This window comes from Crocodylus siamensis, chromosome 7 (genome assembly GCF_052110815.1).
Source record: "Crocodylus siamensis isolate JL-2025a chromosome 7, ASM5211081v1, whole genome shotgun sequence".
Taxonomy (NCBI): Eukaryota; Metazoa; Chordata; order Crocodylia; family Crocodylidae; genus Crocodylus; species Crocodylus siamensis.
The window spans coordinates 65,341,731-65,359,779 of NC_143401.1; the positions used below are offsets into that span (position 1 = coordinate 65,341,731).

The 18,049-nt window shown below is 42.0% G+C and overlaps 1 protein-coding gene across 9 annotated transcripts in view; it reads left to right on the forward strand.

Moving 5' to 3' along the window:
- Window positions 1-18,049, forward strand: part of KIF20B (kinesin family member 20B) — a 69,153-nt gene that overhangs the window by 4,767 nt on the left and 46,337 nt on the right. For all 9 annotated transcript variants that reach the window (XM_090056802.1, XM_090056804.1, XM_090056810.1 and 6 more), the window contains exons 6-14: window positions 2,265-2,449; window positions 5,553-5,601; window positions 6,328-6,522; window positions 8,189-8,300; window positions 8,910-8,981; window positions 9,074-9,220; window positions 10,388-10,550; window positions 12,762-13,085; window positions 13,749-13,888. In XM_090056802.1, the coding sequence (XP_089912928.1) occupies window positions 2,265-2,449; window positions 5,553-5,601; window positions 6,328-6,522; window positions 8,189-8,300; window positions 8,910-8,981; window positions 9,074-9,220; window positions 10,388-10,550; window positions 12,762-13,085; window positions 13,749-13,888 (1,387 nt within the window). The remainder of the gene's footprint in view (window positions 1-2,264; window positions 2,450-5,552; window positions 5,602-6,327; window positions 6,523-8,188; window positions 8,301-8,909; window positions 8,982-9,073; window positions 9,221-10,387; window positions 10,551-12,761; window positions 13,086-13,748; window positions 13,889-18,049) is intronic.

Sequence of the window (18,049 nt, forward strand, 5' to 3'; positions counted from 1 at the left end):
GTCTGGATGTGCCCTTGGTGTCCTTCCTGCTTTGGCAGCCAAACCAAAAGACCCAACTGGCAGGGTGAGTAGCTGCATCTGAGCTTTAAAAATCTGCATTAAAAATGATGGACTAAAAGATCCAGTATAACAGTGTGCCTATAAAATGTAAGGCACTTGTGAAATGGAAGGATGAAAAAAAATCATGCATGCAAGTGGAATAAAATGTCTTTGAAACAGGCTTGCTGGCGTCCTGGCTTAGTTACAGGTGCTTTCTGAACAAACACCTACCTATCAGTTAGCCTGGCATACTGATAATTTTCCAATTAAGCAAATTGCCATCAGAGAGACAAATGAGATCACTTATTTACACTTACATTTGTGTATTTTCATGCTTTGAGACCAATATAGTCTACCTTTTTGTATATAATGGTTAGCAAATGTACTGGGAGAGAAATTACAGTGGGCAGGTAAGAAGGGGAAAGCTGTTGTGCTTCTGACCTCCTCCTAAGTTTGTTTTTTGGGGGTTGTTTTTGTGTGTGTGTGTGTGTGTGTTTTGTTTGTTTGTTTAAGTAAATTCAATAGCTCTTTTTCTTCTGAATGGTCAACATACCTAGCCCAAGAGTGGAAGGCAATACGAATTGGATTGCCGCAACTCCCTCTGGCCACTAATTAAGTTTTTTTTCTATTCAAAGGTTTAAATGCTGAATAAGGGGGAGATGCATCCTTTTTATGTACAGTCTTTTCCTGTATGTTCTGACTACATGGAGTTCACATAAAAGAACTCCTAGGGAAAGCAAACAGAAAACAAACAGTGAGAAGTCCTTTGGAGTAAATAAATTCAAAGAAACAATGGCAGGACCAAAAAGTGGGAAGACATTTCTCCACCAGCTGAACTCCAGCTGAAAGTTACGTAGTTGCTTTGTCCATACCTGAAGATCTAATTGAGAATTTAGTACTCTACTAGTGTGGTGGATGAGGGCTGGGGTAGTTGTTAGCTGCTGCTAGAGGAAATGGCGATAAAGTGCAAGAGAGCAGTCTGTCTCTTTTGGCATTTGTACACACATCTTTTCATTCGGCAATGTGCCAGAAATCTGCTGCTTTTGAGCAGACTCGATGTAATCTAGTCTGTGCCACATGTGAGTTGATGTGCGCTGCACTGTGTGCAGTTGTATAAGTGATGAAATGCGTGTCAATGTAAAGAAAATGGTGGCAGTGTGCTTTTTGAACCAAAGAACCTCTAAGATGCTTTAGTTAGTTTTTTACAGTTTCTTCGCATACCTCCTGGCGTGCTGGGGAAAATAGCTTTATGTTCCACTAATTGGTATGCATGCCGGGGGTTGCCAATTCCTGCCTTAAAACAACGGGCAGAATCTTCAAGCAGGACGTAAGGAAGAACTTCTTTACTGTCCGAGCCGCCTCGGTTTGGAGTAGACTGCTGCCGGAGGTGGTTCAAGCACCCACTTGGAATGCCTTCAAGACACATTTGGATGTTTTATTTTGCTGGGATCCTATGATCCCTGCTGACTTCCTGGCCCTGGGGCAGGGGCTGGACTTGATGATCCTCCGTGGTCCCTTCCAGCCCGAATGTTTATGAAATCTGTGAAAAGCGACTGACACCATTTTCTTTGCATTGACATGCATTTCACCACTTATACAACTGCACATGCTGCATCACCAGGCGCTTTGAAAACGCCTGGCACTGCAGCTCTTGCATGTGTAAAAATGCCCTTCAAGCCCAGAGAAGCAGCAAATGGGAATCTGAGTCAGTTGAACCTGCCTAAATTTTCAAAGGGGAAAAGTTTGGGTGCTCGTTGTATTTTTATTTTTAAAAAAACCACAAAAACTATAACAATAACAACTTCTGTGACTGCTAGTCATCTCTGAATAAACTATGGGCTTTTTTAAAGAAGTTGTTTTTTAAGCTGGTCACTAATCATCTGCTGGTCATAACGCCCAACAGAGAAAATGTCTTTTAGGCATCATCAAATATAGTTTGGAACCCCATTGGGTTATGTCTTTTAACAGTGGGGGCTGCAGCTTACTATGTCTGAGAACTGAGTTCGATCATAGAGAGCAGTGACAGTTTTTGCTTCCTTCACCTAAGAAATATGCTTGAAGAACTGCAAAGGCAGTCTTGTGTGCAGTTTTCCTTTTAGCTATGACAACATAAAAAAAGGAAGACAATTGGGGCATTCCTACTTCTTTCAGGAAACAATTTATCAATCTCTCCCTCTTGTTTCCAACAAAATACAAGTCTTTGACCTGATATATCTTATTTACAGGGACAGAAGATGATGTTGGTATCCTGCCAAGAACTATGGATATGCTGTTTAAAAGGGTTTGTGGTAAAATGTATCCAGAAATGGATCTCAAGCCCCACAGATGCAGAGATTATATAAAGCTGACTAAAGAACAAATGAAAGAAGAAATTGCTTTTAAAAATTCAATTCTTCGTCTAACAAAAGAGGTATGGCAGTATTTCTTTATACAACATGCAGCCTTCTAAAAAGATTTATTGGCCTTGTCAGGTTGATCTTATTTCCTCTGGAAATAAGGCATCAACAGGTACTCATGAATCTGGAAAGTTGTTCGAAATGAAAAGAAAAGCTGTCTTCATAGGGAAGGAGCAGAATTGAATAAAACTGAAGTAAACTATAAACAATTGGATCCAAATGGCTTTTTTGATGAAGGATACCCAATTATTTCAGATTTTTTTAAATTACAATAGACTGGAGTGGCACTGTAGTTGAAGGCTTATGTTGACTAAAAAGTTTTGAAAATCAAAAGTGGTTTTTGTCTTCTACTCTAAGAATAAACATTAGATAATTGGCTGACTGTAATGGCGTTTGTCCTGATTGGCAAACTAAGTTCTGAAGTACACAGAGCACCAGCTAAATAGAAATGAGCAATGACTACAAATTTAGACCAAAAAAGAAAAACTTTCTCTAAAGGGAGATTGTCAACACAATAGTTCCAACCGACTAACAGTAAAACATTCAAGATGAATCTTGTATAACAGTTATTTGGGGGAATTTTCAATCAAAATTCTCTGGGAGGAAGGTGGCAGTAAAATCCTTTAAATAAAATTATGCAGACTTGTAGAAAAGTGCAAAAAACATAAACATCTTTTTGTCTTGTAAGTTTAAACGCTTAATTAATTGAAGGATTTTTTGTTTATTTTTGTTGTTGTCATTGTTGTTTTATAGTTCAATTATCAAGAATTTAGGTTTTAACATTTCTTTTTAATGTGCAGATAATCAGAAGCTTGTTTTGATTTACAACTTTATCAGTGCCAATTTGGTTATCTTTCACCCAAAATTCATCTTTCAGAATAAAATAATGATTGATTGAACAGTAAGAATTGTCAGTGTAGTACAGACTGTTTGCCTTGTCGATATCCCTTTTCTTTCCTCCTGTGGTTTGGCCAAAATATAACTCTACTGCCATACTCTTCTGGTCTGTAACATATAGTGTAAATCAAACGTTGCTACTTTCCTTTAAAAAAGTATTTTATTTTTAGTGATCTTAGGGGGTTTTTTAAGTTTTTTAGTAGAAATCTACCTCTCACAGTTTATGGAAATACACAAATAAACCCAGAGAAAAAAAAATCCATGCAGCTAACTTCTGCTGCTTTAGAATCTAAAGAGACCCCCTTGAGGCACTACAAGCTGATAATGTCTGTGTATTTAATTTTTTTTACACACATATGTATGCATACACATATGCCTGTAATTGAGTTGAAGGCATTAGCACACATGTCTGCAGTTATCACTGAACAGTTTTTATGAGGCTTTAGAAATATGCATTTCCTTGTTTTACTTGTAAGGCTGCAAAATGTTTAATGGGGGGGGGTACACAAAGTGAGAAGGAGTTTGGAATACCAGGTACAGGTCAATGAACTTGTGCAGAAGGTTGATAGGCCAGGGCTCTGCAACATTTTTGGAGCAGGAATTTGCTTTAATAGAGTTCATTTCTGAGTGGGCCATTTCCAACCTAATTCTACAGCAGCTGGCACTAAAGGGGGAAAGCAGTGATACCGCTGAAGCCCCCCAGCTTAACAGCCATATCTGACCTGTGGGTCATAGGGCTAGGCAGGGATTCTTTTGTACTCTTGTTCAGCCTGACCCTAATGAAGTATGTAAACATGGAGTTCTATAGCAGACAAGACTGGTCTACTGAAGTACATGAAGTGAAATCCTTCCTTGAAATTCTGTTGCTATATAAATGCATATACCTTGTCCTGATTGCATGAGTAAGTTGATGGAATCCTAGCTTTTTGTGACCTTTGCAAATATTTTTTCACATAATGGGCCTCTTTTTAGATGTATACCATACTCTAAGTTCTTGGTAGACACATTCCTTTTTTCCCCCTTTCAGATATATTTTAAGAATATGCAAAAACTTCATGAAAGTTAACAGTAGAAATGTATTTGATAAATATGGGCTGAGCCAAAAATGGTACCCTGTACTCCTTTGCATGTTTTTCTTTTCAGCTTGAAACATACATTTTAGTATAGTCTTTCCCTAATGTGTGATGATACATCTGTTTTTTTTCCTGTGCTCTAAACCAGTGGTTCTCAGCCCTTTTTTTTGTACCAGAACCTATTTGTAAACATTGATGGCCAGTCCCAACCTAGTAAGTAGTTTAAGTAAAAAACTGCCCCCCAATCTCAGTCCCCAGCCCCTCAGTGTGCACCCACAGTGGGCACATAGCTGCAGCCTAGTTGGACTGGCTTGAGCAGGAGCTGCCTCTGCAGCCCAGCAGATGAGACTTGGCACAGGAGGGCAGAGTGGAGCAGTGAGACTCATTGTTGTGAGAACCCTTGCTCCAGCCACACTGCCTTCACCTTCTTCTGCCACCAGTCGTTCACTCGCTCACTGAGCTGTGGGTCTAACCCCCTGCCATGGCCTGGCTGCCGCCACTGCTTCCCTTAGGCCACGGCTCTTCCTTTGGAGAGGAGGTGGGGTGGCAGCCAGTGCTGTCTGTGTCCCTTTGACACTGTTTGTGCCCTCTATCCCTTCTGCCCCATAGATTTATCTGCAGGGAGCTATAGGAACTGCTCTATGGTGCCTGGCTACCGTGTGTGTGTCCTGCCTGATCACCTTCTTCCTACTCCCCCCAGCCTCAAGCAGCTCCATGCAGGCTAGAACTCTGCTAGCCTCCAACGGGAAACTTGTAGTTTCCCATGTTTTCTCCTTTTAAAGGAGAATCCATTTTTAAAGTTTGGGTGGTTTGTTTGTTTTTTGTTTTTTTTGTTATAGGTTGTTTACAACCCTTTCATATATATTCTTGCGACCCAGTTTTGAGTCATGACCCACAGGTTAAGAATGCTGCTCTAAATGAGCTCCTGGTCCAAGTTAAAGTTCAGGCTGTTGGAAATGTTGAAGACAAATAATTCCTGTCTGGTTTAAAGCTTCTGATAATCTTATATTGACTTAACGTTGCTGTTCTATCGATTAGTGCTCTAGACCTGCTTCGGAAGTTTTGGGCTTCTTAATATTCCTAGTTCTAACCAAAATTAATTTGACTTTTAAATTTACTGCTATCAATTTTCTTTTTTTCTTAATAGGTAGATTCTCAGAACAGCAATTACAGCAAGACTTCAGACGAATCTGAAGGTATGTTTCATGTAAAAGTTTGTTCTTTACTTAAATGAATAAGGGCTATTCTACTTCAGGTCAGTAACTTTCAGTTCCAGTTCCAGCATGGGTTACTAGCAGCTGAAACGTTTTGCCATTTCTTGTCTGTTGAATGGCCCATATCAAATAATTTTGTCATCATATAATTCTTGTGCTTTGGTCCTACAAGACAAACAACTGCAAATGGTTGTTTTGGCAGACAGTCTGGAGGTGAAGTAAAATCTTCATACTAATGGTTGCTGATCATGTTTAGTCAGACTAGAGTGTAGTTGTGGCTGAGTAAATTTTCACTGCTGGTCTTCTGGCACTATCATCCTGACAACTTGTAATAGTTAATTATATTCCAGATAAAGTAAGCATGTGTATACAAATAATCCTATACATTTTGGAATGTATTGAATTGAGCAGTGTCTTCCAAAGAACATACTTGAATCTCTTGAGCACAGTTGGCTCATTTTGGTTGAAAATAAATTCTTCTTTTGAAAAAGCAAGTGAGATGTATTGATACTCTTTAACAAAGATAGTAGACATGTACAGATGATCAAAAAGTTTGGTGTTGTGACGAGTGTCTCACTTTAAGAAGTCTGAGCTCATTCCAAACTCATATTTTGTAACTAATCTTTCTTTTTATACTCTAGACTCTAATTCTGGTTTGTTTGTTTTTTAGTTCTAGTTATTTTGTATAACTCTAAATATTTTTGGCAGACTTGGAAGAAATCATACAAGAATCTGAACAATCTATCACAACTGAAGGAAGCCATGTGAAATTCTCTCTTTGGGTTTCCTTTTGTGAGATTTACAATGAGTGCATTTATGACTTACTGTTCCCAATAACAAATGACAAGAAAAGAAAGTTGTTGCGTCTTGCTCAAGATATCAAAGGCTGCTCATATGTGAGAGGTAACTATAAAATAAATACTTTATCATGCATTTTAATATCTTTTTGGGAAAACAAATCACTTGCCCACTCTTGCAGTGAGTATTGGAAACAAAAGGGAGACAATTTTCTCTCTCAATATAAAACTTCAAAAGCAGTTTTGCCTTTAGATTGGAGAAACCAGAGTCTAGCTGGGTGTGTCTACACATGCGCTTTTATGTGCAGTAGCCTGTTTACTACACATTAAAGTGTCGTGTAAAATAAAAAGTGCTATTAAGCTAATAACTACTTAAAAACCATGTACATTTGTTACTGCACATTAAGGCAGCCTAATGCACATTTTTTTTAGTACCTCACGTTGAAGATACTACATTTTTAATGCTCATTAGAAGAAATGCCTTAATGCACATATAGATGCACCTACCTTCTAATATCCATGTTGGGACAGTTGGCTGATTTAAAGTTCAATTTTTTGCAATTGTTTACCAGGAAATATAGGCAGTGGGCGTGGTGTGATTGAGAGGCCAGTGTGAGGGCACAGGATTATGGGCTGGGCTGGGTGATAGGCCATGGATGCCAGCTGCGAGGCATGGGATACGAAGTGCCTGGAGAAGGTCTGCTGGGCACTTGAAGCCCCTATGCTCAAGGTGGGTCTACCTCCTACTCACCTGCCACGCCTTGGTGGTCTAAGAAAAGAATGGGAGGTTCCTTTTGGAGATCACCCTCAGGCTGGCTAGGTGCTATAGCGACTTGGGGCTCTGATAGGATACTTGGTTGCCATTCCTTTGCTAAATTGGTGTGGGCTTTCTTCCCCACCTGCTTCAGTTGTCCTTGGGGAAAACCACCGTAACTCTGGCCATTCACCTTAAGGTTAGTTAGATTACAGGCTCCTTCTGCTGGGCTGCTTAGGCCATGCCAGGATGTTCCTGGGTCAGGCCTGTTTTAGTAAGAAATAAATTCCAAACAAAAGAAAACATACTCGAAACACCCTAGGCACCTAATGTGGCACTGCTCGGGGAACTGGACTCGCGTTGTTTGCCATCAGTCCTACGGTTCTTTTTGGAGGTGGGTCCCCCCAGTCCCACTGTGGCTCACTGCTGCTAATCTCCAGGGTTTGGGATCCCTTTGGGTGTCTTCCATCCCAGCTCATGGGAGCCCCTTTAGCATCCTTCCCAGGTCTTGCAGTGTCTGTAGGGGCACTCCTGGTACCCTGTGCTGTCCCCGCTCCTGCAGTGCCCTCCAGCACTTGTTTGGGACCTTGACACCTTTTTATGATGTCACCATTAGCATGCATCTCCACACGCAGGGATAGCATGCTTTTTAAAGCATTGGGGAGATGCTGCGTGCATCTCTGCTTCTCGGGCTCAAGTTGCTTAAGATACGGTAAGCAGCCAGTCAGCTGGGCCTCTTATGCCCTGTCAGCCAGGAGTGTAGGGGAAAATTGCTCTTGGGACCTCTGGGAGCCTTGTCGCCCAGCGCATAAAGGGAGGTTCAGAGCAATGTATATTCTCTTGGTATCGGGGCAATTAAATGGGCAGCCTCCCAAATGGGATTCAACATAATGTTACAGCAATAAACTGGCTAATTTTTTTGTGTCCTGAATACAGATCTATATGCATATTACATGTACATGCATAATGATTACTTCATAAATATTTAGCAAAATAATTTTGGTTGTTCCCTTTCAAGATCTGCAGTGGGTCCAGATTTCTAATGCAAAAGAAGCTTTTAGACTTCTGAAGTTGGGATTGAAACACCAGAGCATTGCTTGCACAAAACTGAATACTTGCTCCAGCAGAAGGTGAGAGAGACCTATGAATACTGGTGGTGGCATGGATCTTTTGGTGATGTGAGAGCCCAGACAATTGGGCCACAATTTCACCCACACTGGTAAACAGAAAAAAGTTGAGCAAAACTAGAACAGCTTTGGAATAAGAAGCTTCTATAGAAAAGCTTACAGATTTGTTGAAACCATTCTCCTTGAAGTAAAGGCAGTTAGCTCTTAACTTCTGTTTGCCTTTATTCAACACACATATGGGTTTTGAAGACTCAGTGGCCTTCTAAGTATAGAATGTTGGGAGCATAGGAATAGCCTACTAATTTGACAAATGATTGTTTAAAATAAATAAATAAATCCCAATGAGAATGCAAGCCCAACTGTTGAGCATGGCTTGCTTCCTTCCTTTTAGGTACACTGGATGTTTAAACTAAATATATTTAGCAGATAGAATGGCATTTGGCTGAACTAAATTTGTTGAAGGCATAAATGCATGTTGAAATTTTTACCAGTTTGTGTACAAGTCTTGAAGAGGTTAAATGCAACTTTCCTTTTGGTTTTTAAGTAACTGAATGAGAAATGATATTGGAGCAACATACTTTTTATATGCTTTTTTTCTTTCTTTTTTTTTAGTCACAGCATATTCACTATTAAAATATTAAGGATTGAAGATTCTAAAAAACCTCTTGTAACGCAAGTCAGTGAGTAAGTTTTGGCTTAATTTGTAATAAGCTTACTAGTTCTGCTGACTTCTAACACCTGAAAAGCAAATTAACTTTTTTAATCTTTCTTTTCAGATTAGTACTCTGTGATCTTGCTGGCTCAGAAAGATGTACCAAGACACGTAATGAGGGTGATCGATTGAAAGAGAGTGGAAACATTAACACTTCTCTGCTGATTCTAGGAAAATGCATTAATGCACTCAGGAATAGTCAACAGTCGAAGTATGCACTTCAAGAGCTATGCTTAATTTTTGTGGCTATAATTAAATATATAAAATCAAACAACTAAATAGTGATAAGTGCATCATGTCTACCATAATTACATGCACAAGTGTTACATTTTGATAAAATTACTTTTAATAAGTTTTTAAAAATATGTAGTTTAGTTTAGCAGAATGCTCAGGAAGCTTATTGTAGGGTTGGACTGCTATAGTTTATGGTTCAGGAAATGTGAGAAGCAAGGTTTTTGTTTTTCGCTTTTTTAAGTAATATCTTTTTACTGGGCCAACTATATAGCTAGGAGAGATGTGCCCAAAAGCTTATCTAACAAATCTCTTGTTTTTCCACACTTTTTTTTCTTTTATACTTGCTATTGTAGTTCTTCAGTGAATAGTAACTTTTAGCTGTAGGCAAAGTTGTGTGTTTGTCATTTTCCACCCCTGCTACCCTCACACATGTGCGTACATCAGAAAGCATCTGTAACTGCTAGTTATGATTTGAGATTATATCCCGTTTTCCTCGCTTTTTCTTCAGAGAGCTCCCACAGGCCTGCACATCATGTAGTACCATTTGCATACTAAAACTAAGATGCAAGTGGTGGCCAGACTTGGTGCTGCCTTTTGGTAAAAAAGCAAAGCTTTGCTTTTAGAAAATGAGTGCTCTAATGCATCAGAATTGAGGAAGCCATCAATCTGAAGTCCGAACAGTTGTGTGTGTGTGGCCAAATTAAGCTTGAATCATCATATACTTGCTTCTGGACAAACTCGAGCCTTTTTAGCTAGTGTTGTCTTCCATCCCCCTGCCCTTTTGCTGTATAAGAGATCCACGTAACCAGCCTATGTAGGAGAAACATGTAAAGTCATGGGAAATGTATGAAGCAAAATAATTTTGTTTAGCATCTCCAAATTGTTAGATCTAAATCACTGTATGAGGGGAAAATAAGAATCTAAGGTAGTGATGATCCTTAGCCAACACACATTTATTGAACAGCATCTTACTTAAAATTTAAAAGTTTAGTAATTAAGGCATTGTTGGGTGTCTTTTTTTTTTTTCCCCCCTTGTAGTTCAAATAATTTTGGGAACTTTTAGATAAAAAAACTCATTAAGAGTTTTCAGTGGGACCCTATGTTTAGCTAATGTTGTATGTGGTGTTTTGTTTTTGTCCTTCAGGCTGCAGCAGCACATACCATTCCGGGAAAGTAAACTAACTCACTTCCTTCAAGGCTTCTTCAATGGAAGAGGGAAGGTACATATGATTGTCAACATAAGCCAGCATGCTTCTGCCTATGATGAAACCCTCAATGTACTGAAGTTCTCAACAGTTGCACAAAAAGTAAGTGCATTTTAATTGTGTAGTTCTATTTATAATTCAGAATTGTATTATGGAGATGCCTAGTTGTTCCACATCTGCATCATTCAGATTTGTACTTAAGAGGACTACTAAAATCCTTTATTTCACACTTTAATGATCTGAATGTAATCTCTGAATTTAGTATTCATTCATGTTCCAATTAAATGTTCTATAATCTTTCCTGGTTGAAAGCCTTAATAGGTTTGGCAGGGAAACTGCTTTTCTAAAAGCACTGAAATCACTGGCAACATGTAGGAGTTGAACATAGGTGCATGTGTACCCCCTAGGCGTGGCATGGCAAGTAACTTTGCAGTAGTAACTTAAGGTAACTTTGTAGTATATCAGTGAAATTAACTGATATGGTAATGGCAATGAGGAACCCCCAAATTTAGTAGACAAAATAGTGTCAGTAGTGCCTGTGGGTGGTTGTGGGCTATATCACAGTCCGATGGCTGGGGAGTTGGCTTCGAGGTCAGACCCAGAGAGTAGTGGTTGATGGCAGCGAGTCATTATGGTGCTCTATAACCAGTGGTGCTCCCCCAGGCTCTGTCCTTGGACCGGTTCTCTTCAACATCTTTATCAGTGTTGTGGACATTGGTGTCAGAAGTGCACTGGCTAAGTTCGCAGTAAACTTTGGGACATAGCCTCCACACCTGAGGACAGGCTAGTGATCCAGGCTGACTTGGATAAGCTTAGTAAGTGGGTAGACACAAGCCTGATGACATTCAAGGTACTCTACCTCGGGGGGGGGGGGGGGGGAACCTGCAGTATGCTTATAGGCTCAGCAGCGTTACACTTGCTAGCACCAGTGCTGAAAGAGACTTGGGGGTCACGACTGACCACAAGATGAGCATAAGCCACCAATGCGATGTCACAGCTGATAAAGCAAACTAAACCCTGGCTTGCATCTATAGATGCTTCTCGGGTAAATCTCAGGATGTCATCCTCCTGCTATACTCAGCCTTGGTGAGGCTGCAGCTGGAATACTGCATCCAATTCTGGGCTCCGCAATTCAAGAAAGATGTTGAGAAGCTTGAGAGAGTCCAGAGGAAAGCCATGTGCGTGATCGGAGGCCAAGAGAATAGGCCTTATGAAGAGGCTGAGAGCCAAGGGACTCTTCATTCTGGAAAAGTACAGGCTCAGGGGGGACCTGCTGGCTGCCTATAAAAACACAAGGGGTGTTCATCAGGATCTTGGAGAATGTCTGTTCACCAGAGCACCCCACGGAAAAACAAGGACCAATGGTCATAAACTCCTACAACACAGTTTTAGGCTGGACATGAGAAAATTTCTTTACTGTCCAGGCCCCCAAGACCTGGAATAGACTCCCTCCCAAGGTGGTGCAGGCACCTACTCTGGACTTGTTCAAAAAAGTTTGAATGCTTATTCAAGAAATGTTTGGATGCTTATCCTTTGACCCTAGCTGTCTGACTTTCTCTGGGGCAGGGGGCTGGACTTGATGATCTTTGAGGTCCCTTCCAGCCCTGATATCTATGAAACTAGCAATTTCACTTAGGGGTGGCTTTGTACCTTTAGCAAAGCTACTGTGTTCTAGATCTCTTGGAGCAGGGCCTCTTAAACTATACCACTTCATTTATCCTGAAGGTAACTTCATAGTATATCACTTAATTTCACTGATATGGTAATGGCGATGAGGAGCTGTGAAATTCATTGGACAACATGTCCCAATGAGAGTGTGTGTGTGTGTCCTGAATGTAGAGTGATAGTTGAGTGCTACTGACTTTCTCCATAATTACTTAGTTATCTCCAGGGATCCTGGAAATGTTTGCCATGGAAAAACATGGAATTTTGTTTTTTTACAGAAAATGTTCTAGAATCCCCAGGGGAAAGAAAAGAAAAACAACTTACTGAAAATAAGATGCTGGCTCTCTAGTGGGAGCCAGCTGTTTTCATGGCCACTGTGGCAGCCAGCCAGGGGAGAGGAGAAGCCACTGGTGCATAGAGAAGCAGCCAAGATGGCAGCTGTCCCCTCCTCCCTCTGCCACTGATCCTCTGAGAGGGCTCTTTTGTGGCTGCCCCCTCCACCAATCAGCAGCAAGGGGTTGGGCTCCCACTAGAAAACATGGAGTTTTGGATTTTTAATTGGAGAATTTGGTGGGGGGGTTTAATTGCAGAAAACTAGGATGCCTGGTTATATCTTAGAAATGACTGATCACTTTTTTTCCTTAATAGATTTTAGTTCTAGACTCTTATAATCCTCCCCAAGAGCAGTCATTTGGCCAGAAGTCTGTCAGAGAAGTGCCATTTGTAAGTGATACCAACACTAAAATGCAAGTAGCAAGAAAAAGAGCCACTATATTCTGGGACAGAAGCCTGGAAGATGTGATGGAGGATGATGATTGCATTATGCATGATAATGAGACACAGGCAGAACAAGAAATGGTAAAAGAGATGTCAAAGGCAGAGGAAGAGCGTGATAAGTCAATAGAGATGCCAAAGGAGAAGATGGAAGACCATGAAGGAAGTGAAATAGTTATTGGAAAAGAAGAGTATCTGGTATGTACCAGGAATCTATTCAGAATTGGTACACAGCCTATTCTTGTTTTGGGGTAGAATTCTTACTTCAGCGTATTGGAGAAGGGACTGAGCCCCCCTATAAAGACTGTGTAAACAGCTTTTAAAACCTGATTCATTAATGGGAGTAATGCATTTATACTTAGCAATGGGTGAAATAAAATGCATCTCTTGGCAATGTGCTGTCTGCATGGGTAGGTAGAAAATCTTCCCATCTTTAATTCCATGCATGAAGGCTCTGAAAGCAGAGTTTTGGTAGCATGCTCATAGGTCTTTGAGCTGTGCAAGACTTGTAAAGCATTTTATGGGTGGGAGTGGGGTCAGTGTCTAGCTTTTGTTTTGAAAAGAAACCACTCCACTCCAATTTTTCCAGTACAGTTGATATTCTTTGGATCCCTGAACACATACTTCTATATGCAAACTTTGTATACGCTAACCATGCATGGCACAGATGGAGTACTTTTCAAAGACTTAAACAAAAACAAACAAACAGATTGTGTCCAACTCTGTTGAAAACTGAGAGAGATTTTTATCTCTGATTGTGGAGGGGGCAGTGAACAAAAGAACTATTCTTAGAGCAATGCTTACAGAAACCTTTGAAAATATTCCTTTGTAAATATAAAATGCTACCTATTGCCATTCTAGAGACTACTAAACATAATAGAAGACTTAAAAAATAAACTGATTTCTGAGAGAAAAGACAAATTGCTCTTGGAATTAAAAATTCGTGAAGAAGTTACTCAGGAATTCACTCAATATTTTGCTCAACAGGGAAATGATTTCCGGTAAGTAAATTTTCTTAGGTTCATTTCTAATTGTAAATTTCTTTTTCGTCTAAGTCAGTCTAATTTTAATTTCAGATGTTCAATATTTGCATACTTACACTTTTATATAAAATAGGAGCAGAAAAGTCTTAAAATTATTCAAATCTCGAAAAGAGGAGAAAAAAGCTTAATGGCGCAGTGCTTGTTTGATTGTAAACAATCTCTGTGATTGAACCTTTGCATGAACAAGACACACAAATATGCATCCTGTGATAGGGGGAAGTCTCTAGGCTGCCCACAGTGTTGGCCTGATCACCTGTCTAGGGCAGTCTTCCCTGTCTTATCTGCCATGCTTTGATGTATAAAAGAGGATGTACTAATGTGGGAGACTGCCCATTTTATGCCCTGATGCCTAGGGCAATATATAGTGCTCTGAACCTCCAATTATACCATGCCTCACAGATAGCATCCAAAGTACTCTGCCTCAGCCTTTGCTGCCTTGTGGGTGACCCCATGGAGGGGAAGGCTAGGGGAGCATACTCCAAGAGAAAGAGGGTCTGGGCGCCTGTGCTTTGAGTGGGGCCTGAAGCAGGCCCCAGGCCCATTGTGTGGAGCCTGAACAAGGGTCCAGGTTTGTCGGCAGACACCCAAGGCCCAAGTGGGCCCAGGCATGTCTGCGGACACCCGAGGCCCATGGGGTCTAAGGCCCCATAGCCCCAGTTAAGGGACAGAGTAGTGTCCAGTGGCAGTGTAGGGTAGGGTCTTTTGAGGCCTGAAGGACTGTACATGGGCTGACCAGAGTGGAGGCCCTAGTGAAAGGGCATAAATTGGAGGTCCTGGTGAGGGGGCAGGAGGCCCAGGCATGTCAGAAGATGCTGTCCCATACTCTTTCTTTACTGGGGAGGCACAGGTGTGGCATTTCCTGAAAGCTGTCCTGCCACAAGCAGCTCCACCACACCATCCAACCTCAGCAGGGTGTAGTTTTAGGTTATTCCCCAGAACCAGGAATCTCCATCCCCATAATTCCTGCCCTGTGCCTCCCAGATGTTGTGAGCAGCAGCAGCTCCAGTTGGGCAATGTTCTCCCTCCAGGTGCTTGCAGCAACTGCTGGCTCTACTGCTCAGTGCCTGTTCTTACCTCTAGCGGCTGGGCCCTTTTCCCAATCAGGCAGCCTCCTGCTAGCTCTGTTACTTGCCTGGTTGGGAGTGCGGTCTCCTGCAGGCTGCTCTGCTGTCTGTTCTGGCCCTTAAAGTGACAGATACCAAAGGTGTCCTGCTACACATCTAATACACCCTCCTTTTATAAAGAGGAAAATATAACTAACCACATGCATCAGCATGCCTTTCTGCTGATGACCAGCATGAGGAAGTGAATCTTACGCTGTGTCTGGGTATTCTTATTCCTCACCATAAGTAATTTTTATTTATCTTTGCTCTTGTAAAAACACCTGACAGCCTATAAAGGACACAATACAAGAAACAACAAGTATGCATGGTGTATTATGCCAGCATAAGATGGTATATCTACATTACTTGCCCAGTGCATCTCAGCAGTAACACCCTGCACACCTGTTCCTGCTTATGTATTTCATGACTTATAAAGCACTTCGAGTGTAAAGCAGCAAATGTACCTGTGATAACTGGAGGAGGATGCCTCCAGAGCAGTAATCTCAGGAGCTAAGTTTGAAACATTTGGGAGCAGCTGTGTGAAATGTCCCTGGAATGGACTGAGAGTTGCACTTCCAGGTGTTAGAGTGAGCAAGGTCATAGTTTCATAGTTGGTAGGGTCGGAAGGGACTTGAGCAGATCATCAAGTCCGACCCCCTGCCATGGGCAGGAAAGAGTACAGGTGTCAAACGACCCCGGCAAGGTGTTCATCTAGCCTCCTCTTAAACACCCCCAGGGCAGGAGCCAGCACCACTTCTCTTGGAAGTTGGTTCCAGATCCTAGCCACCCTGACAGTGAAGTAGTGCCTCCTGATGTCTAGCCTGAATCTACCCTCTACCAGCTTGTGACTGTTATTTCTAGTCACTTCTAGTAGCACTTGGGGCAACAGGGACTTGCCCAGTGCCTGCTGGTCCCCCCTGACTAGTTTGTCATTCGATCCCCCCTCAGCCTTTTCTTGTGGAGGCTGAACAGGTTCAGGTCCCTTAGCCTGTCTTCATAGGGCCTGCCCTGCTGCCCTCTGATCATGTGGGTGGCCCTCCTCTGGACCCTCTCCATGTTGTCCACATCCCTCCTGAAGTGTGGTGCCCAGAACTGGATGCAGTACTCCAGCTGCAGCCTGACCAGTGTCGCATAGAGGGGGAGGATCATTTCCTTGGACTTGCTTGAGATGCATCTGTGGATGCATGACAAGGTACGGTTGGCCTTCCTGACTGCGTCTCCACACTGTCAGCCTATGTTCATTTTGGTATCAATAATGACTCCAGGATCCTTTTCTACCTCTGCATTGACAAGAAGGGAGTTCCCCAGCCTGTAGACCTGCTACTGGTTCCTCCTCCCCAGGTGCAGTACCTTGAACTTGTCGGTGTTGAATCCCATCCTATTATCCACCCACCCCTATAACCTGTCTAGGTCTGATAGCTACCAATTCCTCCCTTCTAGCATGCCCACTTCCCCGCACATCTTAATGTAATCTGTGAATTTGAACAGGGTGCTTTTTATCCCTCTTCCAAGTCTCTGATGAAGATATTGAACAGTGTTGGCCTGAGGACCGAGCCCTGAGGAACCCCACTGCCCACATCCCTCCAGGTTGAACAAGGCCTGTCCACCATCACTCTCTGGATGCAGCCCTCCAGCCAGTTAGCAACCCATTTGACTGTGTACGTGGTGACGCCACAGTCCCCTAGTTTTTTAATGGGAATGGGGTGAGAGTGTCGAAGGCCTTCCTAAAGTCCAGAAAGACTACGTCCACTGCTACCCCTGGGTCTAAGGCTTTTGAGACCTGGTCATAGAAGGCCACCAGGTTGGCCTGACAGGACCTGCCTCTAATGAACTTGTGTTTGTTGCCCCTAATCTCAGGTGAGGAAAGTCTATGCCAGGACACATCGCACACATCCTAACAAGTGTGGCTTGTGGCACTCTGAAGCAGTTTGTGGTGCTGCAGAATGCATGTGAAGCACATGCATCCATTCACCACGCTGCTAATCAGTGCAGAGCTTTTTGGGGGGGGGTTTTGGCACCAGGAGATGATCGCCTCCTCCTCCCCCCTGCTTCCCCCAAAAACCCCAACAAAACCACAAACAAACAACCAAAAACCTGAAAAAAGGGTGTGGTACACACTGCAGCAGCATACAATGCCAGAAAGGGAGCCTGGCTAGTCAGAGCTATGTTCTGAACAGCAGGCTCGGTGCTGCCACTGCTGCCTCAGGAGGCCTCCAGGACCTGTAGGTAAGGCTTCTGGCCTCGGCCTCTCCTTCCCCACCCAGGTCACTTGGTTGTGTGCCAGAGTGTGTATGCAGGTGCATGCTCGGGGACCAATGGCAGCGGCACAAATATGTCGCTATTTGCTCCAAGGGAAACACGCACCCCTGCACATGCGTACTTGTTGGGATGCTCCCACTAGGGTTATAGTGTAGACAGATGCTCTAAGTCTTAACTTGGAGGAGGATGATGATGATAATAACATCATTCCAATATAAACAAGGCTCTAGTTAAATGCAGACAGCTATTTCCATCAGAAAGCAATGATTTGTTTTTTAAATGGTTAAAATCTGCCGCCCAAACTGTGATGTCAAAAAACGTAGAATGCATGCAACTTGTACAATAAAAAATGTACAAAGAAATAAAAATCTAAAACTCTGTACTGACCAGCTAAATCCACTGAAATGAAAGAACACTTGTTACAAATCTAACAAGTCTAAATTTTCAGATTACCAAGGCAAATCATCATCAATAGCACAGTCCTATTAAAATTGCAAAAGGAAAGCAAGTTGCAAAGAGTATTTGATTCATGAACTAATATTATCAATACTTTCCAGATAAGCACTAAAAAATGTTGCTTATGTCCTGAAATAGTGATATAAAGCCTTGTGTTTTGAGCGAAACTTCAGGCATTTTTAAAATGGCAATCCTTATACCCACTGTAAACAAGTTATATGCAGGAGATAAACATCGAGTAGTGTACTGTAAGTGCTTGAAGGTTGAAGCTCCTCATTTCCAAGAATGGAAAATACATGTA